Raw genomic sequence first — 26,256 nt, 5'->3', positions numbered from 1 at the left:
TTGTGCTGTTCCCATCAACCCCCTTTCTTCCTTATACACTGCTGACTCAGCAAGGCATTTATTGATATTCCTCGGTAAATAGAATTATTAGGATATGCTTTATGCTGGGCATATCACGAAGCACCTCACTGAACTGGGTCATCCTAAAAAGCAGTTACAGGGCAGAGTTGCTTGCTTAGCGAGTAAATTCCTTCTGGCCTCAGTAAAATCAAATTATAAATGCTTAATCCTTTGGGATGCTGTTAGTTATCACACAGGGTTCTTAAAACGGTAATTGCTGCTCTAACTTGTCCATTCAATTTGGTACTCTTGATAAATTCAGCCCTCCTGACCTCTTGTGGTCTCTTAAACTAAGTTTTCTTAGCCTATCTCAGACCTTCCCTGTAATACCTGTATTTGGTGATTCGAAACCAAAATGTCTCTCCTGTCAGAAAAGCTCTTTCCAGACTGGACAGTGAAGCCAAGGTCGCAAGATCCTGAAAAAAAGGCCCATCTGAACAGCTAACTAAGGTCATAAAAAATTAAGAGCTGCAGGAAACTGGTGAAGGCTTTATCATCACTTTTTACAAATGCACCAACTACTTGGTGGCCGAGGGGAGACAGAAACATATATAAGCCCTAAAACCAGTACAAAATGGCTTTCTTTCCTCCAAGAACCATCTTTTTTTTTCCATCCAACATACTCAAGGAGTCCTGCTGCACAGGCTATCACTCTGCAACAGTACAGGAGCGTGAAAATAACTTCCACCTGTCATCTTAACCCCCAAGATCCTCGAAGCCACACTCACTGATAAATCCAGGAAAATCCTCAGAGGTGGAACTTAGAAGTAAAGTCACACATAGGAACAGTGCAGGAACATATGGGAACACTTGCCTTGCCTGAAGTACTGGTGGGAAAATAACGCTGCCCTTGGCTCAGATAGAATAGTCTTTAATGCTGCACTCCTGAAATTATTTAACAAGTCCCTAATGATGGAAGGCTATTAAACTGATGATACATCAGGTCTCCTGTTCAAGGTGAGGTTATTCCACTGTTGTACCAGTGTACTTAAGAATTTGCCCCGATTTTAACTGACATTTGTTGCATTGTGGATGCTGCAGATTTGTCTGAAAATGAAATAGACCGAGAATGTTATCTTTGTATAATAAAAATCCCTACCTTATATTAACTTTTTCATTGGCTTTTTTGTTAACAGCTTCAGCTCTGCTAAAATCTCTTCATAAAAAAACCCTCACAGAAGTGCAAGTGAATTGCTTCCCAAAGTAGAGTGGTTAGAACAATACCGCTTTTATTAATGTTTCTTGTAATAACTTAGAACCCAGCATATTCTGGTAAACTCCTCCTATGATTGTGATGAGATGCGCAGATATATGTAACAGTGCAGAGAATGCAGAACAGTGCGACATTCAGGCCCCTTATCAGAAAACTGACTACAACTGCTCAGTACAGTCCCTAGGTTCAGCTCCACCGTACTTCATCAATAACAGCCCTCATCACCCAGCTTTTGCCAGCAGAAGATTGCCTGAGGATGTCAGGTCTTTTGCAGTAAGGCCAGCAAGGCTCCTAACTTTGGGCAGACAGTAGGACTAAGAAAGGATGTGGGAAATACAGGGCTCTGTACTTTAAAGCGCTTCTTTTGAACTACTTAGTGAAAGCAATTTAGTTTATCTAACCTGAATTTTCAAGAGTTAAAGCATACTGAGTTTGACATGTTGATCTAACCCTCACTGCAAAACAAATGGTTTTGAGGGAGTTAAACATTTTTTTTTAATGCTACAAGAAGCTGAACATGTTTCCACAATGGAGGTCAGTTTTTGCTCATGTTTGCTATAGCGGTGTAGACTAAAATCTGCAAAGCCCAAAATACTGTCAGTTCTAAGAAGACAGCACAGTGTGGCAATTGCAGAAACACTGAATCCTATATTGCAGTTTATTAAAACAGAGCTGCAGAATTTAGTGCTGTGGAGTTGGAGGACTCCCAAGCGTGTGCTGCAATTTGGCTTTGTTACATAGAAGATACTGCAGAAAGTACTGAAGAAAGGTTACGAAAAAGTCCACGTAGTTAATGCATAGAGGTTTTGAGAACTAGGAAAATGCTGCAGAAACTGAACAGCATACACTGCAAGTTTTACTTTTCTTGCTTCACAGTTTTACACCATTGGCATTTAGCTTCAAATAGTTCCTATTTAAGACAAACAACAAGTGATGCTGTAATCACTAGAAAGATGACATGAGGAGAGTCTGGACCTCACAGGACTAATACACCCTTGGTAGACAGGTATGATTATGGCTGAAGACAGCCTATTATCAACTTGAGGATCATTTTATTAAGTTAAAACATGCAAGGCCTTAATAACTCTGATCAGCTAGAGCTATGTAAGTTGACTACTTCATTGTGGAAACAGAAAAGCAGGTATTTTTTATTGCAGCAGTCCTTTTACTAAATTCATGCTTCTGGATTAATTTCACTCATTGCAAGCACCTTTAAACTATTTTTGAACACAAATACCTTCCTAGAACTGCCAGAGCTCATCAAAACTGGCAAGCTTAGAAGACCAAGAAACCTGATCTGGAGTTTTAATCATTTCAATAATTACCAATTTATTTTTATATAAAAAATGGTAGCAATGTAGAATACAGCAATATTTTCTGGTTCCACACGCGCAGGTTGTGAACATTCCAAGCAATGTGTACATTTTGGAAGGAGACTAGACAAGAGAGTTGACCAAATGTTAATGAACATGGGAAGATTTTTTAAAAAAGGTTAAAAATTAGGTATCAATAGTGTCTTCTTAATATTGCTTTCATTACTGAAGACTGAAAAAACACGACTTTACAGACAGTTAAAAACCAGAAGAAAAAAAATAGGCTGCTACAACACTGCCATACAGTCAAAAATCATACTTCAATATTTGCATACTTGATAGCAGCATTCTCCCACTGAACCATGTGAAACTACAGGAAGGAAACATCAAAGCAAAAAAAATATGGCAGTTTTCCATCAGTATTCAAAAACCTAGAATGAAGTCACTAAGTAAATGAACACTTACTGAGAATTAATCAATATCTACATTCTTAACTGTTTCCCATTCTGCTCCGATAGAAATGTCAAGTTGTGTCAGCTTTGCGTATTCAATGTTTGGCTGATCTGAGTTTTTCCAGTTCATAGTTCACTGCATGCTTGGAATAAAGAGGGTCATTATAAATCCTTCTACACAACGAACTTTAAGTAGACAGCTGGAAATAAAATATACTACTTGTAAACACACAAAAAAATACAAGCTTTTTTGTTTCAAGTGAGCACTGGTTCCAGATAGATTATCTTCGGTATCTACCTCTTTCACCTCTGTCTCTGTCCCGGTCACAAATCCTCTCTCTCTCCCTTTCCCGATCACGGCCTCTGTCCCGTTCTCTGTCTCTTCTGTTATCTCTAGGACGGTCCCGTTCCCGCTCTCGGTCCCTCTCCCGAGGCCTGCTTCTCCGACCGCTGACAACTGCTTGCGTGCGGCGGAGAAAGTCATCCACCCTCATGTCATAGTCGTGCTGCGATGAAAGGACAGTTGTTTATTTTCTTTTCCAGATAAAAATCCCTTCCCTGCCCTTATCCACAGGATTAGCTATAACTCTTTGGAAAGCCCAGTCTAAGTATATATATATTTATAGATATACAGGTATTTGTCCAGCATGCATGAAGTTTCTCATCCTCAGGGAAACACAATAGATCCATGATCCTACTGTGCACAAAGTAGAAAATATGTAAACTGGGGTTCAAATGCAAGAGAAAGCGAAGCAGTTGTCAAAGTCAGCTAACAGAAGTGGTTCATCAGTTTGATCTTTTTTTGATATGCCCATAAAAATTATAAGACTCAAACTTTTCGGCTACTGAAGAGAAAGTAATTTGCAGTGCATGACTGCAAGAAGTGACATAAGGCCACATCCTTATTCAAACTGGGCTTCAGCAGGAAAAAAGCTTCACAGCTTGACAACCAGATGCCATTTGAAGCAAACAATTCATTTCAAGACCACATTCTGGTAATTCTGCACAATATCACCTGGGGGAGAGAGACTTTTCAAAAATGCTGGAAATACCTAGCCAATCTACATGACTGACCTTTCCAAGAAAAACTAAAATGCACTTTAAAAATCTGTATTTTCAAAGTCAACAAGTCCCAGGCTACATCTGTACTCCAAATTCCTCCTATTCCTACTCTAGCCTGCAGGCTTGTCTCCCCCGACTCTGTGGACACTTACTACTCGTTTGTCTCTGTATCTTGCTTCGTGTGGTACAGGATGATGTCCTGAGTATGGCGGGTGAGCTTGAGGTGGAGGTGCATGGTGCTGATAGTAAGGGTGGTGCGGTGGCTGCTCCATGCCTGGATACGGTGGCTACAAGAGAGTTACATAAAATGTGTTGAATGTTCTAAAACAAAGGTATGTACCCAAGGCTTAGTGCTGGGAATTAAGAGCAGAGGTTACTTTCATTCAGGTGGAAACAACTTAACACAGACATCTAAATCTGATCACAGTCTCCTAACTGTATAGCAGAACATTTCTTATGCTTTACTGCCAAAAATCAATGAGAGACCATATCATTGCTTTTTTTACAAGTTTGGCCAACATCCTCCCCAGACCCAAAACACACTTTCTTTCAATACCTGCCTCAACGTGATGCTATAGGTGAAATTTTGCAACTTCATTTTGCAAATTCTTATTAATGATCTATGTATATGGAATATGATTTTTTGACCAAACCCATAAATTCTCACAGAAACGAGGCTTTCTGGTGCCATTCCTTATTGGTATATCCTATTTTAAGTGAACAAGCTTACTCTGCAAGACAAACTATTTAACAAAAGACTACCAGATTCTTTTAATTATTATTATTTTTTAATCAAATCATCTCTTGGCTTCTCTTCCATCTTTTTAATCAGTAAGGTCTTTCTTTCAGATATTACTAAAGCATTTTTGCTTGCATTGCCGCTCATAAATGAAGTAGGCAGAAGTTATGGATTTTAAGATGACTACTTGGCCATCATGCAGAATGGGGAGGAGCAGGTAGAAATGACAGGAGCATCTCTAGGTTTAGCTGGGTTCGAAAAAAACATTTTCCTCCCAGTCTGAAAAATTTGCAGATCTCCTTCAGTTAGGGCAAATGAGAGCTGTGTTGCAGCTGAGAAAAATGAGGGGCAGTAATAGCGTCTCTACACCTGGCACAGCCTGTTGCTCATTCACAATATACACAACAAGAGCCAGAAAGCTTGTTATAGTTACCTAAAATCAGGACACAACTCAGAGCCAGAATAACAAAATATAACCAAAATAACTAATTACAGTGACTATTCTTCCTCACAGAATGACAAAACCACAAATGAATGTAACTGATATTTTGCTTGTACTTAAATTCAACGTAGGTAACTGTATACATGTGCACACATACACGTTTATCTGACTGGGAAAGAAGTGCATTTCAGTGGAGGCTGCCATAAGACACGGCTTATTTGGATTACACTATTCAGTACAGCCTGCTGCTTTCCTTCATGCTTCACTGCCACAGCCAAAAGCAAGCCACTACATAACACTTGAGCACACCAACCCAATCTGTGAGACTCTGCAGCAAGTCCACCTCTTTGATGCATCTGAAAGAAAGCCAATTACTGTGAATCTTTAGCTGAGTACAGAATTTGGTCACACCCTCCTGTGCCGGCTCTAGAAAGGATCTGCTATTTCCTCAGAGCCTTCTGTTCCTTCTAGGTTCAAGCCAACACAGATTCCTGCTGCTGTACTACTTACTAGAATGATGGACTATTGCTGAGAGCAAAATAAAAATACAAGATAATACTTGATAAGTAATTTTTCCTCCTCAAAATTTCACGCAATTACAGAAAAGATAAATTTTAGGAAAAGCAAAGAGTTGGGCACAGTTCAGATATACTAGGCTCCTGTAGTGGGGAACAGAAAAGCCGTATTTTGTAGAGAAAAATGGAGTTGAACAAGACACAAACCATTCCTTGCCACGGTGGTGGTGGTCCCATGTTGTGGAATTCTCTCACGTAATCATTGTAGGACTAAAATGAAAGACAGTGATATTAATATTTGTGATGGGTGTTCTTTGGAAGTGCTGAAAGCTGAATATAAAGAGTTCCCACAAAATCAACATGCACCAACTTACCCCATTTAAAAACACATCCCGTCGAACTCCTGAAAATCGTCTGTTGGGAATAAAAATTTGCAGAACTAAATCCAAGTTATCCACACAGACAAGTTACCAGGACATAAAGTAAACAGCATGAACACACCTTACCTGTCTACTTCAGGATACCTGGGATCCTTTATATACCCTGTTCGAACATCAAGCAGCGTTAATTTAATTTACCATCTCATTATAACAGTTTTAAAAAAATATACTTATTAAAATCTACCCTTCCATTTTGTAATACGTGTTACAATTTGGTAGCTGGCACACAGTGTAATGCCTGTTGTATTCAGCTTCGAAATCTCAAACTTACAATTTCTTGTAGACAGTAAAGAAAAATAGTATAGTAATAAAAAATACATACATATAAAATGTGTGTGCATATATATATATTTTCGTACACACTCACAGAAGCTTGCACACAGTACAAATATGGAAGGGGAAATCTGTGCAAAGACAAATTTCTTTCAAATTCAAACTGCCCACAGGCTTCAAGGGTATTGTGCCCTGACAGTCAACCCATGGCCGCTGCTACTTATTAACCATGCATTCAGTACAGTTGCCCAGAGTACCACCATTCAAAGCTGATTTCCTAGGTTTTGAATACAAAGTTAAACAGAAACTTAAAAACATGGTAAAACCATCTGGAAAAGCCGTCCAGGACAAAGAATTACTACAGCTTTAGTAAATTCCAGGAAGTAAACTTCTCACAGCTCAGCAAAATGGTGCAAAACACCAGGCATGCCTACGCTGCTAATAGAACAATGGTTTTGAACTTAATTAGTTCTTAAAATTTTGTTCTGTACTCTAAATCTTGGAAAGACAGAGAGCAGCAACAACATACTTTTTGCATCAAAGGATGCTAACTTATCTGTCCAGCTTGACTGCAAAAGGCATATTCTTAAGGAAGATTTAGAAATCTACTACTGAAGTAATGGAATTTATATTTCTAACACTAATGAAGCAAGTCTCTGTAGTTTACAACCGACCATTTTGTAGTATTTGCTTTCAGAAAAAAAATCTCCAATATTATGAGCATTGTTGTTGCATTACCATTGTGAACATCTTTCTAGAAAACAGCAAAATTCTTTTCCCAAACCCATCATTAGAGCCTCTTGTAAAATACGATGTTCCCATTCCCTTCCTCATATCCAACTCGTAAAAAAAAATTATCTGAAAACTCAACTGAATGTCTATCACTGTCTCTACTCAGGCTATCTCAGCTAACTTTCCCAGTAGAAAATTTCTGATTAACATTTTAATTTGATGATTACTGCACTTGCAAGTAGGCCAAGCAAATCCTAGTGACTGGCAGGAATTTCAACTAACCACATTAACCAAGTTTTTGAGACAATTTCCACACAACAATTTCCACAATTCTGAGATTCTTGAAAGGGCTCGGTCTAAATTAACTCATTTCTCTCAAAGCAGTGAAGCTTAGTGCCAGTAAACTTTGGCAAGAAGTGGGTTGAACCAGCAGGCAGCACTCAGGACAAGTTCCATTTTTATACCCCAACCATATCAAAAGTTTACTTTTAAAATTCACGAGGATGCACTAGAGAAAACACTTGTGAATTGGTGCACACAAATCTTCATGGTAAGATATTAACCTGGTCTTTGGTGAAACTCAGGGGGATAGTCAATCCTTGGTTTCTTTCTGCTGTTATGAATATCATAATCTTCTGGTCGACGCCTATACAAATTAGATATCAGAAATTAAACAAGGTTGCTTGGAGCATTCGACACAGCAGAATACCTCAAAGGAATAGCTTGAGCTGCCCAGGTTCTCCATTTATCCATTCTGAACTTCATCTGCTTCAAATCATTCTAAAGCTTTAAGTTTGAACTCAAATAATTACATACAACAGTCTGATTAAATACCCTCCTGTTAGCTTTTGGTTACAGGTACTTCGGTAGTGATGGAAGAAACTCTACCAACAGCACCTTTGTAACAAACAAAAGGGAACAGACTTGTCTGAAACAAATTCAGACGTAGGCTTTAGCATTATACTTTCACATTACATTTTGAACCAACCTATTGGACAACAGAATTTACATTACTGCATACAGTTAAAATAAACGGTAAAATATACCATTACAGTCAAAAGGCACGGACATTACTTCGCTAACTATGGGGTAAAGAATTCTGTAAGAGGTCTATTTGCATAACATTTATAAATAAAACTGTGCATGCTATTGTGAAACTGCTTTTCACTGCAGCTTGGCTAGCTTTGTAGTCCAATAATATTATTTCTAACAAATTCTGTTCTAAGCAATTTACCAGTAATGTATCAGTGCCTTTTACAGAAAGTTTAAGAACGTTTAAACTTCCTGATAATTAATTAGGGCTTTTTAATACAGAATAGCTTCCTTATGGAAGAGATGGTATCTTTAAGAATCTCACTCTCAGGAAGGCAGTCTGTTCATAAAACATGTACATTCCCATTGCTGTTATGTTTAATAAAGAACTATGCTTAAAAAAAGAACTGAAAACTGGTTGCTAATGTTTCTCCATCAAGGTACATAAACATTAATGGGAGACTTCAATGCTAACATAAAGGTGTTTCTAAACACAAATCAGCTACAATCCAATCCCCCACCCCCATCAGCAATGTAATTCCTTATGACAAAGACATGAAATTGACACTTTCTTATAATGCTTAATTACTGTGCAACTTGCTTGCTGAGTAATGAGCTCACACAGCTTTCTCTTAGTTTTATGATAAGTAGTTTCTCCTCCCCCTTCCCAACTTCAGTTTTTAAAGCCCACCATACCCAGTTACTAAGCTCTTTAAAACGAAAGCAGATTCTTTACTATGAGCAAAAAGCCCAAAAAACAAAGCAGTTGCATCTACAGCAAAATCAGATCAAGAAAAATAGAAGCTGGTGTAAAGAATAAACATACCGCTTTCTTGTAGTTTTGAGAGTGCATTTACGACCGGTATAAATTATGATAGAAACAGTTCATATAGTAGTCCAACTACTGACTTTAAGCTGTAAGCCACATACATAAATGGAGGCCCTGGCAGGCTTGAGAAGGTGTGGTGGTGTTATATGTATAGTTTGCAGTCCATTGCAAAACCTTCACTTGTATATACTTTATTGCACTGGAAACCTCTTAGCTTAACTTCACAAGCCATCTTGGTGTTCAGTCCTTTAAAGCCAAAAATAGGGGGGCGCTGCCAGGTTTCCTCCTACCTACTCGTTAGAGTGTCCTTTCTTTAAGCTCAAGGAAAAGGGGACTCTTGTTGGGTATCTGTACCTACCACAGGACGTTTCCACAAAGAGGAAACAACCAAAGGTTTCAGCCCAAACCATACATCAGTCTGTATGCAAAATGGCTACACAGGGAAAAGGTGTTTGGCAGAAGGGCTAATATCAGTTCTTTGCAAAGACTTCTCCAATTCTGTAACAAGTTATACCCCCTTTTTTCTGGAAAGTGATGTTAAGTTCATATAGCAGTGATCAATAACCATGTCGATCCTCTAAAATACTTTTAAGTCCACAGGTACTGCCAGCATCTGGAAAGGTTGTATATACAGACACAGCAACAGCCATTCTGTTTGGTTTGTTGCCGGGTCTCCAAGGGCCACTCGATCCCTTTTGGAAAGAACCTACTGTTTTCAGAAGCTCAGCAAGATGTGTGAATTCAGTGGTTACATGTTAGAGAATATTTGGCAATGGGGTTAAAGCATCACGGTGACACAATTTGAAACAGTCCCAATAATGCTCCTCTTGAATATCAAAATAACTTAAATATTTTATCCTCAAAATGAGGCGGCATCTTCTGCAAAATTTTAAGTGATCCTTATTAAAGTCCCATATTTGATAAGGCTTATCCAGAGACACACCTGAAAGAAAAGGCTTTTACAAGATATTAACACATTTTTGGCACATAAATATTTCCTTCTCTCCATCTAGCCTGCTCATAATAAATCCAAGCTTACCTACAGCTAGTGTTACATGTTGCATTATCTCAATAAATGATCTAGTCTAAACTAGAGAGCACTTTAAAAGCTTTTTTTTTTTCTGCAAAAGCAAAGATCCCCATTTTCCTCTTGAAAAATGACAGACCGGGGAACCATGTGAAATCCTCAATGAAGCCACAAACTTGTCCATGCAGCTTGATTTGAGGATTTTCTCTCTTCTTTATCGCAGGGAAAGCTTTGACGAATCACATTCCTCCATCACGTTATTCTGATACATGTGCCTATTATCAGTCCAAAGAACGTTTCTAACCTTCCCACGTCCCGAACGGGGTCACGACGGGATGGGCGTCCTCTTGATCGGGGCTGTGAGTGCATTCTTCTCTTGTGCCTCATTTTATGAATGACTTGATACAAGTCAATACTTTCATCAGGAGGGAACAGAAGACAAAGCTGGGTTCCACATTCCGGCTCAATCTCCTACAATTAGTTAGAAGTTCAGTAGTGGTTTATAAACCGAAGAAAAGAAACTCTCCTCAATTACATTAGCAATATGCACTTTAAAAAAAAAAAAAAAAAAAGACACTTTGAAGATATTTCAGTATGACTCGAGACACAGCAAAATCACTTACATTACCTTCCACTCTTTAGGGACTACTTAGAATTTTCATAAATTAGTCCAACACTTGGGGCAACCATATCTTCCCATGAGACATACAGGCCACATCACTGTTTCGCTACAAAATCAGAGGACTGTTTTTCATCACAAAGAAAATGATCACCTATTACAGAAATAAAAGCGACACACGCAGGAGAAAAATCCATCCTAGCTTCACAACAGAGCCACGGCCTGATGAAGTTCACTATTACCACTCAAAAAACTATTTCTTCAGTCGATGACAGATCCACAAAACGCTAGGTTAGCGCTTGGCAGCGGTCAAAACAAGCAAATCATGTGTTCAGGATTGTTAGGACAGGAACACGGAATGAGAAAAATCATTATACCATTCTGGAATTCCATGTTCCACCCATACCTGGAATACTGGGTGCAGTTCTCAAGGGAAAAAAAGGTGGGGGGACAGGGACAAGGGCAGTAGAACTGGAAAAGCTTCTAAGGAGGTGATGTGGATAACTGCATGTGTGGAACAACTCCTGTATGCAAAGACCAAATGGGTGGGGATTTTTCAGTGTTGGAAAAAAAAAAAAAAAGGAGGAATTTGTGAGATGTGGAGAACAATGGGAGCAACCCTCTCCTCCGAACAACAGACAAAAAACAACTTGACTCCCTTTTCTGGAGCAAGAACTTGGGGCCATCAAATTAAACTAAGAGGAGACAGGTGCTAAACAATCCAAGAAAAAGGCTTCTTCAACCTGGTGATTAGCAGGCCTGTGGAACACCCTAGTGAAGGATATTGTAGACACTCACTTGAGTTCTGAGGGAAAACATATGCATCATCAGAAGAAACATCCATTGGGGATTACACAAAATATAAACAGATAAACAACAACCACTTCATGAAATAACCTGAGTTGAACAGCTGGGAACGCAAGTACCTAGCACTACAGAAATTTTATGAAAAATTGAAAACCCACATCTACCACCCTATAGCGAAGGGGACAAAACATGAAAAATAACTGTTTCCTTGACCATTTAACAAAACCAAAGTTAACTGAAATCATTTTTCAGAGATCACACTAGACTTGAACGTAACAGAAAATACCATTTCACTTTTGCTACCTAACAAGGTGAATGTGTCTATGGGAAAAATAATGCATGGAGTCTAACATTTTCCATACAGTATACGGATTATGCAACTCCAATCTTGCCTTCGGAAACAGAAACCAACATTTTAAATCAAGGCTGGGTTACTTGATTACAGCAGCAACATACCTGCGCTCTGGTACATCTGACAAGACAAAGAGCCATCCCACTTACAATTTACTAGTATATAATTTATAATGGTAGAGCCTACACCCCAAGCAATACAGTAGAAAAGAAAAATGCAATGCAGAACACAGCTGCAAACACCAGTTCTTAAAAACTGATGTTATACAGGTTTGCACACCATACAATGCAAGACACATTACATTTCAAACCCAAAATATCACAGTTTGGAAGCACTGAACACTGTTTCATCACAAAGACAACAACATTGGCATTATATCGTCGTTTCCTTCTCCCCCAACAATACTAAAAATAAACTTCTTGCCCTTGTCACAGTACTCTACAATGAGTAACTGATAGGAAGAGATTTAAAATCTTCTGTACATACTAAATTAGCAAGCACTTGAAGACATGAATTATTAAGGAAAAACCATAACAGAAAACAAACAAACCTGTCCATCGCGTCCAATCTTTACTGGCTTATGTTCGTTCCAAGGATTGGTCAGGTGAGCAGACTTAGTGAACGGCAATTCACGCCTAAATATGCAAGTGGTATTATTTATAGCTTTGCCTTCGTATTTTACTTACTTAATAATGTATACAATAGGACCTTACAAAAAGAATAATCCTGTTACCCTACGTACCGACAGGTCTCTAAATAGACATATTAGCACATATTAATACCTGAAGAATTGAAGATTTCACTGTGTCTTATTCCAGTATTAACTATAGTGACACAACGTAGACTTCAAAAGAAGTTTGTCTTTGTATAATATTGAGGTTGTACAGTAAGCAATCACAATCTGAATATGCTGACCAGATTCTACATGAGGTTTATCTACATGTTTACAGCAATGTCACTGAAATAAAGCCTGGAACACCTAATCTTATTCTGAAGCTAGACCCTCTTTGAGATGGTTGGAGTAGGTAGCTTCCTACAGTCCTTTCCAGCTTCAGTTTTCCTATAAATTGAAGTGTCACCTCCCCTGTATTTACTCTTTGTCAGCACAAGTGCGTGTGCACCGCATCTCACTGGACTGATAGATGACTTCTTTACAACACACCCAGTTATATCAACTAACATCCTACGTATTATGCAAGTAGAGACTACTTCGTAATGTAATCTATTACATATGTTATTTTAGAGCAGTAGCATTTTCTCTGTTCAGCCGGATGCCACCATTTCAGTAAAACATGGAACCATCCTTACAGGATTCCCCCCACGTTCTACACAGCTGTCTAACAAGCAAGCAGTTGAATTTTACTCCAAAATCTCAGAATAGTTTTCTAGTTTCAGGGCAAGAGATGAGTGAAGGAAAACACTCAACGTTAAAAATCTCTATACTAATTAATGGACTACAGAAAAAAAATATTTGCTGTAGCGCACATCAGGTACAGACCTGAATCCCAAGTTCAGTAACATGTGGCCATGAGTATGTGGGGGATGGAGGACAGTTCTCTAGTTGAAATGAATTTTCAAAAGGATGCTGGCAGCACTCAACTGAGTAATACACAAAAACGGTATTAGGTCTTGTTACTAAGCAGAAACAGTTATTTACCTACAAATCCAGTCAATTTTAAAGACACCTCCCAACATTTTTGCATTCATTCCTGCAGGCAGCACCCAGTGTATAGGTGATCCTCCATGATGGGATTCTGAAGAAAGTCTTGCAAATCCTGGAGGATTTCACATGAATTGTAACAAAGACAACAGAAAAGCTACTGCACATAAAATCTTACTTTCACTTACCTTGATAAAAGCTAAACTTTCCCTTACCTTGGAATTTGCCACTCTCTCTTACAGAAAATATCAAAATAACACTCCTTGCTGATCTAAATGCAGCATTAAGCTTCTTTTCATTCACTGGAAGTGTTGACCATACTCCCTAAAACAAAACAATCCCCACCCCAACACCAAAACGTGAGTTCATCTCAAGTGATTTAGCTGAAAGATTTTAAGCATGTCGTTCAGGCAAGGAAAAGGTTGAACAAGTGCTTTGGGACAAAAGATAATGAAAAAAAGAACGGTACTGCTAAAATCATTCTTTCAGAAAATATTTTTAGCCTGCCCTATGATAAAACTTTCTCTAAAAGTTTTTTTTAAATAGCTTTTTAATCTTTTATGAACACTGCAGATGCATTTAGACCACTTATAAAGGTGTTGATTGTAATTATGACGGACAGATCACATAAGAACATTTGCCCTTAGTATTTTTAAGTTGTGTTTCAAGTGACTTTAGAAGCTCGTGTGTTTTTAAGAATACATACGTAGTAGGAAAAAACAGCAGCATCTATATAAAAGGTGGGCAGGTAGAGTCCAGTAACCTTGTTAGCCTGACAGATTAGTACAGGGCAGCTTGCAGACTTTCAAACTCTTTTAGTGAATGGCCAGACATGAAAGACACCAGAGAAACATTTTAAATTGGCAATACAACTCAAAGCAGTATGTTCAGCCTCACACATCACCACTGGCTAATTCCTGACTTTTACCTTTCATAAGCCATTTGTCCAGCCATACAAAACCACAACAAAAAAAACCTGCCTTAGGGTACCAGCCAAGCTAAGCTGTAAAATAACCAGTTTGTTGCACTACTTTTCAGCAAGATCAGCTCCCCAGCCCATTTTTTGAAACCAGAACAGAGGAGATGCTTATGCTGGTTTAATATGCTCAAACTTTAGCCTCAGAATATATTCCAGTAGATGCTAAAGAAAACATTCTTTTCTGTCCCCCCTTTTTTTTTTTCCCCCATTGAAGATGTGCTTTCATGTCCTACTCTGTGCTCAATTACTGGTCATCTGACTCTGTGACAACCAAATTCATTAGAACAGTCACCAGAGAACTATTTCGTCTTAACCTGTTACTAGCTTTTAGTTAGATGTATATTGCTTTAGGCTGTTCATGAAAGCACGCTGAGTTAGAATAACTTCTTACACTGGCTGCACAAAAGCCAGTGCAGTTGCAAAGCGCTGGTGTCAATATATGAAGAGACAAAACATCTACTCCAAGAACTTTAGGATCTAACTAGAAAACTGTTGCAACCCTCAGGGGGCATTGTGGAGATGGCTCAAATACCTCCAGCAGAGCTACTGTCCACCCAGGACATCCCTTTAAAGCCTAGCAAATGGCCAGGGCCACAATGTCCTTGCTGCCTCTCAAGCACTGGTGGAGCACAGAGCATTAAATAACTGTGCATCAGAATTTGGCCTCTATTGCAGCTGACGGGTACTGACCCGTCATGTAAAGACCCGTCAGCATGTAATACTACATCGCCAAGATTTAACGGAGGAAGCCCAGAGAAAAACTTTATGCTCCAGTAAGGAACACGCGTGTAAGATCCTACCCACAGAGTTTCTGTCCTTAAGGGAACAGTAACCAGGCTAGCAGATCACCCATCCAAACAATGTTGTGGCCCAGACAAAGTGCTCAAATCTGCTCACTACAGAGTCCAACAGCTCAGCATCACCAAGCAGAGATAGATGATCCATCCCATATTATCACTGCTTATCCCTTACCTGCTATGAAACTTGTCTGATCACAGAGGAAGATGTAATGCACAGAGCAAGTTCCAAAGAAAAAGAACCATAGCACTGAAAAGGAAAGCTTCCCCAAATCATACAAAGCAGAAGACCCATAGTGCTGAATTTATCAAAGAATGCCGCTGTCCCTAACTCAACCTGATAACACAATTGGTAGAGTAACTTTAGAAAAGCTGTAAACAACTTTAAAAAAGGCACGAAATCATTTTCGGTAACTTCTGAACAAAAATGCAATCCGTTGATTACAAGAACTATTCTTATTATTTTTTAATCTTTTAAATATGTTATTAAATATTTCTAATTATTTTAAAATTATTAACTTTTTGAATTTTAAAAGTCAACTTCGTGCATGTTGGAAAAATAGCAACACTGCTAAACATTCATTGTTATTTTGCAACTGTTCACCTTAAAAATGATCAGTTTTTCAGAACAGTATCGTGAAGAGTCATGTTCAGAACATGGCATCAAGCTACAGCACCTCAGAGATTTGTTGGGCAGAGGAGGAAAACTCCTTTCAAAAAGCAGAAAGTTTCTTGAACCAGCTATCCACTGCCTGCCATTCCCTCAACATTTTCAGAAGCACATTAAACTCCAGTCTTAACTCTCCCATGGCTTAAGGCCCCTTTTCAAGCATACTCCATCAAGATAAGTAACTTATGGTTCAGAAACTTCTCTAGAATACAGTGGAAGCAGAGCAGCTACCCTTAAAGAATCAAGGAACATTTCATTCTTGTCTCTACCAAGATCTGAGCAACAGAGAAAAGAATGCATAAATCAGTATGTTTTTCTATAGTAAGTTGTGTTTCAAAATACTCAAGTGATCAGTTTGAAGAAAATTTAACTTACCTTTGCTTTAGCAAGCGATACGTTTTCATGGTTATTACTCTTGATGAGAAAGAATCTTGCATCCTGGAGAATGTATTTAAGTTTACTTGTTTGGTCTGAAAAACAGTGTCAAATAAGCAGAACTGTAAATATTTTCAGTTTTCAAAAGTGTTGCTGTCAGTGTAGATAGTTGCTTGCTTCCTTCAAAATACACCAGATCCCACCCAGTTCCTACCTATGTATTAAGACAGTCAACCACCCAACTCAAAACTTGAAGCCTAAGCTGTAGAGTACAAAATGCAAAGGGAAAGTCAAACCAAAACTAGAACTCAGATATTAAGGTAAAGAAAAAAATAAAAATAAGATCAGCACAATTCAGTGATGTTCCGATATATAGGACTTACTTCTTTTGTTAAGAATCTTTGAATGAACAGTAGGAAACATTTGTATCAACATTAATCCTTGAATAGAGACTACTAAAACATTCTTATCAAACGAAAGCACATCATTTTTTGCTTTTCTGTTTCTACTACAAGTAAATCAGCTGAATTTTTTGTATTTCAGTCTCAACACATGCAGAAGTAGCTTAAGATTTATTTATGCTCTCAATAATTATGTGCTCATATCGATTTATATCGGAACATTACTACTTACACATAATTTAATGAATACAGACAATGGCTTGCTATGGGGCATGCATTAAAAAATTCAAATTTAAATGATACCTTTTTGGACAGCACGAACGGAAGATGATAATTTCTCATGCTTCTTTTCTGAACCTGTGTTTAGCCAAAGTACATTTTGTTCAGATTGAGCCTTAATAGAGATAATATACAATTTCTACAGCCTTGTCACATACAATTTTCATTCATGACAAATTATGCTTTCTGGCGCGCACCCACACACACAAAAAAAATACTGTTCAATGTGCACGAGTGTTTTGTTTTGATTTGTTTTTATTGTTTGGTTTTGGGTTGTTTGGTTTGGGTTTGTTTTATTTTTTTTTAAATAGTATTTGAACAGTTTCCTACTCAGAAAACTAGTCACTGAATCATCATCTTCCAAGTTTAAAAAAAAGTGAAAATTCCACTTAAGCAACAGAATAGCATTAAAGTAACAAGAAAGCCTACTTCCCCCCCCCAAAAGGTATCCACACACAACATGCCAGAAGTCAATACCAAATTATAAGAAGCTACATACCCCATAAATCTCTACAGCCAGTTACATTTATTTTAGACTACACATTAAGATTTGATGCAAGTCAGGAGAACAAGCAATAAATGGAAAAAATACCTGCATAGGATTCTGATGCAGAACTTCCACTTCTATCAAAAACAATTGGAGAGATACCTCTAGCTCTCTTCCTTTCCTTCTTTTTCTCATCTAAAATAAAGAAAAAGAAAAATATAAAAAATAACAGCAGTATTTTAAACATCAAGCAGCAGGCAAAATTCAAATAAACAGCACGCACAGAAGAAGCAAATGCTAAGTAGCCAAGCCTTCAATTCACAAGAAGATGAAAATGCCACAAATCTAGAAATTGCATGTGAAGTTTTGAGACAGAATTAGTCTCCTGGGTGTTCTAATAAGGGAAGTTTAGTTCTCTCTGGCCTTCAGCCAAAATTTGCAACACAGAGCGCAAGCTCTGATAGTGACATGGGCCTGCTTCCTCAGAGCTCAACAAAAGGAAGAGATATAAGAAAACAAAGCACTGTGGCACATAGGCAGTTTTTTTCTACTCTAAAGAGAGTTATGTTATATTGTGGGCATTTTCTGAAAAATTATTACATCTTTGTCACCTTATAGTCCTCCATATAACCAAATCAAAGACATGTTAAGGAGAAAGGCCACCTACGGAGACTTCAGACCAGGAAGATATATTAGAGGAATCTTAACAGGAGATCATAAGCCTCTTTCTTATTTGAAAAACAAAACAAAACAAAAACACAGAACAGTACCAGTTTCTCCACTGTGCAGAAGTTACAATCCAAACCCTTTATGTCTGCTTGTATACAGACAACTACGGGGAATAGTGTTCAGCTTCACTTGGAAGATAGGTCTGCATGAACTTTTAATCTTCCAAACAATGCAGTATTTATGTCATTAAAAACTCTGTATGTATCTGTATGTCAGCACTGGTTCCACTACACAGCTGTGAAGCATTTGTTTCTAGTTTTTGCTTAAAACTTTGCTCTTATTCTAAGTTTGTTTTAATAGCTAATCATTTCAACTTAGACTTGTTATGCTGAAGGCAGCCACTATTTAAGCTCATCTGTCTAGCATAACACCTTCTCTGGAGAAGACAGTGGTGCTTTGACTGCACCAGTCTCCCTGGTCACTTATCTGCATGAATACAGAATAGCTTACCACCAGCTTAAGATGAGTTGCATGGAAAGTTAAGCCACAAGGAAAATATTAACTAAGAAACTATGAACTAAGAAAATATCTAAGATTTCAAAGCACATAGCAGTAAGGCCAAAGCAATCAAGAGCAATACAAATCTTCAGCAAAGAAATCCTGATTTCCACAAGTTTTCGTGTAATGAAAGACCACTTTCCAGTAAGATTCTTCCTTCCTTACGATGTTTCAAAGTTAAGATCTTAATGACTTGTGCTGCTAAGATTCACTTTTGACATGGTCAGGAAGTGGTATTTTTAGAAGTAGCCAAATTTTCCATGGCAAGGTGTTTCAGACCAGCACGCTAAATGTCACCTACCTGACGCATCTGAACCAGATGCAGATCTGACTGATCCATCTGTGAACGAGGCAGATTCAGAATCAGAATCGCTGGCTTCACTCCGTGTGTCATAGTCATTTCCTTCCTTCTGATCTCTCTCATCCTGTTCATACTCTTCTTCATCCTCTTCCCCATCTTCTTCCACCTCTTCATCCTCCTCCCCTTCATCATCTTCTTCTTCTTCCATTCCCTCATTTTCTGTATTGCCTTGTTCAGAGGAACCACTACTGCCAGTCTCATGATCTGAACAATATTCCTCAGAGTTCACCTCTTCTTTAGAAGAATGGCTGGATCTGCTTGGTCTTCTATCCACATCATGTCTGATTCTCTGATGTTTAAAGAAAAAGTGAATCAGTGGACATATAAGATTGTCAGGATGTACACACAGTCCTAAGAAAATTTGCCTTATAAAAGGTCTCATAATTGTTTTATTTATAAGGCAGCAAGAACATTTAATACCTCTGAACCATCTGGTGTGGAAGACTTTGCCCTTCTGTCAAGATCCCTCTTCCTCAAGCAAGTCTTTTCTGGCTGTCCTTTATAAGGATCCCTGGAGCTGCTTGACATGCGTGTCTTTCGATCACCATCTGGGCGCTTGTTTCTGTCAGACCTCTGATACTCCTCATTCTTGTATTCTGATATTGGCTTTCCTTTCGTACTCACTATTCTCTTGTTATTGCTAACTGATGAACTAGGAGGCTTTGGCATCATCTGCCTTGACGAATGCAGAGAAGGTTTCTGTCTCTTGTTTTCAGCGCTTTCCATCCTGTCGCTTTTTCTTTTTGATCCTTAAATAAAAAGATACCAAGCTCGATGTTATTTTGCATGTAACACCAAAAACTCTGCAGAGACCCCCCCACTTTCTCTACTTTGGTAAATCCCCTGTTGCTGTCACAGGTACCATCTTCCAGGTGTAAGCTTTGCAAAAAACACTCAGTACTGCCTGTTCGGAACAGCTAATGTTCTAAAAACGGCCTATTACTATCCTTTAGGATGTCCAACTCATCCTTTAGGTTTTGGTAGGTGTTTTCTAAATTTTATGTATGGGAACACTAAACTAAATTCTTACAGGATTGATCTAAGGCCCAACTAGCAACTGAGCCCAAAAGGGACTTTGGGACTGCCTTGTTCCATTTCACATCATTAAAACAAACAGTATAGTCTTTTTCTAACAGCAAATACGCTCATGACAAGGCAGATTCCACAACTGCTTCTATGATGAAAGGACACCTACTTAAACATCTGTCTGGAAGGTTTGGTGAAAAAGTAGATCCTTGTGAAATAAAGACTGTTTTGGACTCTTTGAAGCAAGTTATAAAAACTGCTTATTCAAAGACTTTAACCCTGTTAAGACAGACTTTTTTTTTTTTTTTTTTTAATAATTTTCTTCTGTACAGAACATCCACTACCACAGTCACCTACCCTTTTTTTCACTTTTGTCTTGCTCACTATCGGGGTTATATAACTCATCATCTTGGTCAGGAGCATCAGTCAAAATGTCATCCAGGACATTCAGTTCACCATCTGAAAGCAGAAGAGTTAAAAACAACCATAATGAGTCTGAAGATGCAAGCTACAGTAGAACCAGTATTTACAAACGAGAACATTTCCTTTAGGGTTACAGATCTGTCACATGGCAAAAATTAATGTCTTTTGTCCACAACTTCAGTTGGATGGATTGAGCAAACCCAATAAAACAATTAAAAAGTCACAGAATGCATTTAGGCCTCTGAATACGGTCCAGCTTGGTTCCTCGCATCACATAAGCTTTACAAAGCTGACCTAAAAATGCAAGCCTAACAAAAAAGCCTGTACAAAAACAGAGAAAAAGGAGAGTGGGCGATAGCCTAAGTGCCATAAGAAAAGAGGAGGGATCTTCCTACTTCAAATCCCAAAGAACTTGAAGATTTATTATTCTCTTCTGCCCTGCTATTTTTGTTCTCACTGCTGTGTTAGGAGGGGAATTTTGTCGTTTATCTCCAAGGAAAAAGCCACAAAAGGGGAAGATAAGCTAACAAGAGCATAAGCTAGGTCAATCCACTGAAGAAGTGGAAAGAAATATTTATTTGCTACATAATTCTGAGTTGCTCTGGAAAAAAAAAAAAAAAACTATAACTCATTTTAATCACCAGGGCAAAAAGTTAAGGAAATTCATGCTAGAGATAGTAAACGACCACAATGGGTTACACAACTTTTAAAACTTGTCACTGCTTCCAGCTCTGCTTGACTTTGAGTGAAACCAATGGGAATGTGTGGCAATTCCAGTAAAAAGATTCATCAGATGTAAGACAGCAGATCAATATGCCAATCACTTTCAAAATAAGACTGGACTAAGTGTAAGTATGCAAATGGAAATATAATAGGAAAAGTATTAATTTAGAATCCCATGTTACTTGTCCTGAAGTCTGGAATTCTGAGCTCTTTCATTCTATATTACTGTCAGTGATTCTATTTTCTGTGTTTCAGAAAAGGAAAGCAGAGCAAATTCCAGGGATTCAGCTATTGACAGTATCTGGAAAAGGTAGCATGTTAAAAAGCTGCAGGTCAGTATTCTTGTGCTGGACAAAATTGTGGTAAAGCAACAAAGCTGTCCAGAATATGGCAAATTGTTTATCTCAAATTCTTGACCTGTGCCACAAGATGAGTTTTACAGCTTAGTATTAAAAATACAAGTTAACATTATTTTTATCTCTACTATAGACACCTGAATCTGAAGTCACCATGTGTGCTAGCCTCCCTGCAGGCACTTCTTCATTTTTTCTGTGGCAGGGGAATGTAGGAGTAGTCACTGAACTGCATGGCTGCTGTAAATGATGCAAAGGAAGTGGTGCAGAGAGAAGTGGATCAAGCTTTTCCCTGGCAGTTTACAGTCAGAGGACATTCAAATATCACAGAGCTACACTGTAATTCATTTGGGAGCAGACCTTGGTGCTTGGAGATACATATTTATGCCCACAGCAAACATTCTTGCTTTTAATGATGAGAAATATAAGAGCCAGGCTGATGGCTTTGCAACTGCTAAACATGGGTTGCAGTTTCCTGGCTTGCATCATGTTTCCCCACAAAGGGCTAGGCGAGCTCTCAACACAAAATTTTGTTGCTGGAGACCAATGAAAAAGAGGCCTTCTGGAATTAGAACCCACCTCAGACCACAAATACTGAGCCTCAGCCTTCATTCTGTTTTAGCGAGGCAACAACATGCTTGAGTAAACTATATTTAACCTAGCTACTGCAGTAGCATTCAGAGGTGTTAAAATACTCAGGTATGAGCTGGTTCAAAAATAAATGAGAAAATAAAACTTTTATGGAATAACCATGTCTGACACAGACTGACAACCCCTTTCAGGGTTAGGTGGGCCTGATTTTTAGTCAGAACCCTAAAAAGGTATTCAAAGGACAGATGCAGGAACTGCTCTTCCCCCCCTTCTATGATGCATCTGACTCCTGAGAAATTTCCAGAATTATTTAGCAGCCTGCTGATGCAAAAAGGGCAGTCTGACCACACAGTTCCCATCTGCTGCCTGCATCAGGTACACTGCTCAACTGACCTCCATAAAATGATTCCACTCACTGAGCTGTCACTGTTAAGCATTCGACCTGATCAGCTAAATTATCTCAGAGAGATCAAGGTAAGCATCAGGAAAAGCACAAAAAAAAGAAACAGAAAAACAGTAGAGGGACAGATTTCTTACAGTTCATCACTGCTGAAGGGGGAAGGTCCACATGGGTCCATTTCACTACAGACACTCCCAACTGGGCTCTCCTGCAACTCATCTTATGTTGACTCCGGGGTGTGTTGGATCCCTCCATGAACAAATTTAACTCACCTGAAACAGCAGGAAAGTAACCTGGGGAGGGTGTTTTTCCTTTGCTGGCCAAAAGAGTTAGATCTATTCAAGGAAGGGTCCAAACAAGAATCTGAGTTGGCAAACAGAGTGGATAAGACCACGCAATCTAAAACTGAAAGGGTCAGTGAGATTTATTTCCACTTTCCCTAAGCAGTGAAACAGCATTTCTCTTTTAGAAGGAGTACAGAAATAACATTGCATTTTCAGTAGAAATAAATTCAGTTACAAACAAATGTTTATTAACACCTGCTATCCAATCAATCAGAATCCATCCTTTCACAGAGCAGCCAGTTAAATGCAAATTAAAATACAAACCATAGAAACATTTCTTGTCTGCTACTCACAACCTGACCGCTGTCAGTGATTAAACAAAAAATCCCAACACATATCCTAGATACATTAAAAAAAAAAAAAATCAAGCCCATCTGGATAAATGGTTATATGAGAAAGAGTTTAAGAATCCAATAGTACATATTTCAATTTTACTGTTTTTCTAGAATGGCTGCTAAAATCTATTCCAGAACAACCCAAACATATCCTACCCCACCAGTATTACAATAATGAAACCAAGAATCAAATATCAGAAATAGTTTTACCCATCAGCTCTAACAAAACCTAGTGGGAATTTTCCAGTTTGACTACAAATACTGAACACCGCAGACTTTCACCCTTCTCACAAACGGCCAGTGACAATTCACAGCCAGCTATCCTGCAAGAAGTTTTAGATGAAATGCATTCCACAGAAATCCTGAATGATGCAAACCAATCCACGCTGCTACCCGGATCCTTTACCTTTTTAATAAGATGACTGTAACCTGTGCTAACCACCAGACAGCAGCCCGCTACACCTGACGTACGCTTTCATAGCTTTCACGTCAATTTAGCGAGGACTGACTCGTATAACCTCACAGACAGCACGTGCATCACTTCAGCTTCTGCAGAGTGACAGGCTGTTCTGAACCTTTAGGATATATGTCACCCTGGAAGCGTTCGGTTATTTTATTTTAAAGCTATTCGCCCACAGTTCCTGGTAAGCTTAAGGGACTGCAGGGAAGACACGAGCAGCGAGCAGAAAGCACTCAGGGAATACTGCAGTGCCAGCTTCTGCTTGACAAAGTAACTACGTCTCTTGATAGAAAAACTTCAGGAAAAAAAAATAAAGGAAATTAAGGAAAAAGCTGACGGAAATCAGTCCTGCAGGAGGATACCCAGCAGCAACCCGCCTGCAGCACGGCGAACCTCGCTGCCCGCTGCTGCAGTCACCTTGCCCCGAGCCCTCTGCCCGGGCACCGCGTCCCCCCCGCCTCCCGAGGGCCCTGTCCCCACACAGCGCTGCCCAAACCCGCAGCAGCCGCCCCCGGAGCGGGCCTCCAGCGCCCGCCGCCCTCCTCACGGGCGCCTCACAGGGCGAAGGCCCGGAGCCAGCGACCGAGCAGGCCCGGCTGGGGGCGGCCAGCTCCGCTGAGGGGGGCACCGAGGGGGCACCGAGCGTCCCACCCAGCTCGCCCCGGAGCACGGCTCTCACCCGCAGCCCGCCCCCCGGGGGTACCTTTCTCCTCCCGGCTGTCCGCCGCCATCCCGCCGCGCCGCGCCGAGCGCCTAAGATGGCGGCGCCCTCTTCCTGCGCCCAACGCCTCCCGCCCCGCCCCGCCGGCACCGCGCTGTGGGTGGAGGGAGGGAGGGGGGGAAATGGCGCCCGGCTGAGCATGCGCGGTGGGGTGAGTGAAGGGCTTGAGGCGGGTATGGGCAGTGTGTGGGGAGAGAGGGAAGGGGAAAAGAGGAAGGGAAAAAAAGGAAGGGAAGGGGGAAAGGAGAAAGGAAGGGGAAGAGGAAAAGGGGAAAAGAAGGAAAAAAATGGAAAGGAAGGGAAATAATAGAAGGGGAGGGAAAAAAGAGAAGGGAAGGAAAAAGGGAAAGGAAGGGAAAAATAAAAGGGAAGAGGAAAAAGGGAAAGGAGGGGAAAAAAGGGAAGGGAAAAAAATAGAAGGGAAGGGAAAGAAAGGGGAAAAAAGGGCAAAAATAGAAGGGAAGGGAAAGGAAGGGGAAAAAGGGCAAAAATAGAAGGGAAGGGAAAGGAAGGGGAAAAAAGGGCAAAAATAGAAGGGAAAGGAAAGGAAGGGGAAAAAAGGGCAAAAATAGAAGGGAAGGGAAAGGAAGGGGAGAAAAGGGGCAAAAACAGCAGGGAAGGGAAAGGAAGGGGAGAAAAGGGGCAAAAACAGCAGGGAAGGGAAAGGAAGGGGAGAAAAGGGGCAAAAACAGCAGGGAAGGGAAAGGAAGGGGAGAAAAGTTTCAACAGAGCTAAGTGCCAGGTCCTGTGCTTTGGCCACAACAACCCCATGCAGCACTACAGGCTCAGGGCAGAGTGGCTGGAAAGCTGTGCAGAGGAGAAGGATCTGGGGGTGCTGATGGATGCTCGCCTGAACATGAGCCAGCAGTGTGCCCAGGTGGCCAAGAAGGCCAAGGTAATCGTGGCTTGTGTCAGGAATGGTGCAGCCAGCAGGAGCAGGGAGGTGATCGTCCCCCTGTGCTCTGCTCTGGTGAGGCCGCACCTCAAGCACTGTGTTCAGCTTTGGGCCCCTCACTACCAGAAGGACATGGAGGCCCTGGAGTGTGTCCAGAGCAGGGCTACGGAGCTGGTGAAGGGCCTGGAGCACAAGGCCTGTGAGGAGCGGCTGAGGCAGCTGGGGGGTGTTTAGTCTGGAGAAGAGGAGGCTCAGGGGAGACCTTACTGCTCTCTGCAGCTACCTGAAAGGAAGGTGTGGGGAGCTGGGGGTCGGCCTCTTCTCACAGGTAACCGGTGATAGGGACTAGAGGGAATGGCCTCAAGTTGTGCCAGGGGAGGTTCGGTTTGGAAATGAGGAGACATTTTCTCTCAGAAATAGCAGTCAGGCACTGGGATGGGTTGCCCAGGGAGGTGGTGGAGTCACCGTCCCTGGGGGTGTTCAAGGGAAGGTTGGACGTGGTGCCTGGGGACATGTTTTAAGTGGGTGAACATGGTGGTAGGGTTATGGTTGGACCAGATGACCTTGGAGGTGTTTTCCAACCTTAATGATTCTGTGATTCAATGAAAAAAAAGTAGTTTCTGTCCCCTCAGCATGAGGGAGGCTGAGGGAAAGCCCCTGTTGCATGGTGTTTCTATAGTGCTGTGGTGGCGGCCTGAGGTGCCAGAGCTCTCCTCATGGTCCCTGAGAAGGGCAGAACAGTCGTGGCTTTCCCCTTGGTTAGGAATTGCTGCACAACATGTTTTCCTCACGTGTGTGAATGGTTTATGGGTCTACATCGGATGTGTCTGCAGCTGTCCCAT

General features: G+C 40.2%; 1 protein-coding gene across 5 annotated transcripts; it reads right to left on the bottom strand.

Moving 5' to 3' along the window:
• Positions 1-2,571: 2,571 nt before the first annotated feature.
• On the bottom strand, positions 2,572-24,584 carry YTHDC1 (YTH domain containing 1). Of its 5 annotated transcripts, XM_032186067.1 has the most exons (18): positions 24,502-24,584; positions 22,797-22,931; positions 20,527-20,628; positions 19,564-19,892; positions 19,084-19,432; positions 17,661-17,750; positions 17,093-17,146; positions 16,389-16,483; positions 13,783-13,891; positions 13,565-13,682; positions 12,458-12,542; positions 10,434-10,600; positions 7,805-7,887; positions 6,303-6,339; positions 6,171-6,210; positions 6,004-6,066; positions 4,253-4,387; positions 2,572-3,544 (listed from the first exon to the last, which is right to left on the bottom strand). In XM_032186067.1, the coding sequence occupies exons 1-18, from the start codon at positions 24,527-24,529 to the stop codon at positions 3,320-3,322; spliced, it is 2,244 nt and encodes a 747-aa protein (XP_032041958.1). In that variant the 5' UTR covers positions 24,530-24,584; the 3' UTR covers positions 2,572-3,319. The 5 variants fall into 5 exon arrangements, with proteins under 5 accessions (XP_032041958.1, XP_032041959.1, XP_032041960.1 ...); XM_032186068.1 differs by lacking the exon at positions 17,093-17,146; XM_032186069.1 differs by lacking the exon at positions 22,797-22,931.
• Between the last annotated feature and the right edge of the window lie 1,672 nt (positions 24,585-26,256).

This window comes from Aythya fuligula, chromosome 4, assembly GCF_009819795.1.
Source record: "Aythya fuligula isolate bAytFul2 chromosome 4, bAytFul2.pri, whole genome shotgun sequence".
In the NCBI taxonomy this organism is placed as follows: Eukaryota; Metazoa; Chordata; class Aves; order Anseriformes; family Anatidae; genus Aythya; species Aythya fuligula.
The sequence above is the reverse complement of the archived record's forward strand: the minus strand, read 5'-3'. Positions and strand labels throughout refer to the sequence as shown.

Excerpts from the sequence above, each read along its gene's own strand:
- YTHDC1 (XM_032186067.1), bottom strand. The coding sequence starts at position 24,529 with ATGGCGGCGGACAGCCGGGAGGAGAAAG. Across the intron at positions 10,601-12,457 it reads AGATTGGACGCGATGGACAG|GAGATTGAGCCGGAATGTGG; the intron begins GTTTGTTTGTTT and ends AACTAATTGTAG. Across the intron at positions 6,067-6,170 it reads GGGATGTGTTTTTAAATGGG|TCCTACAATGATTACGTGAG; the intron begins GTAAGTTGGTGC and ends CTTTCATTTTAG.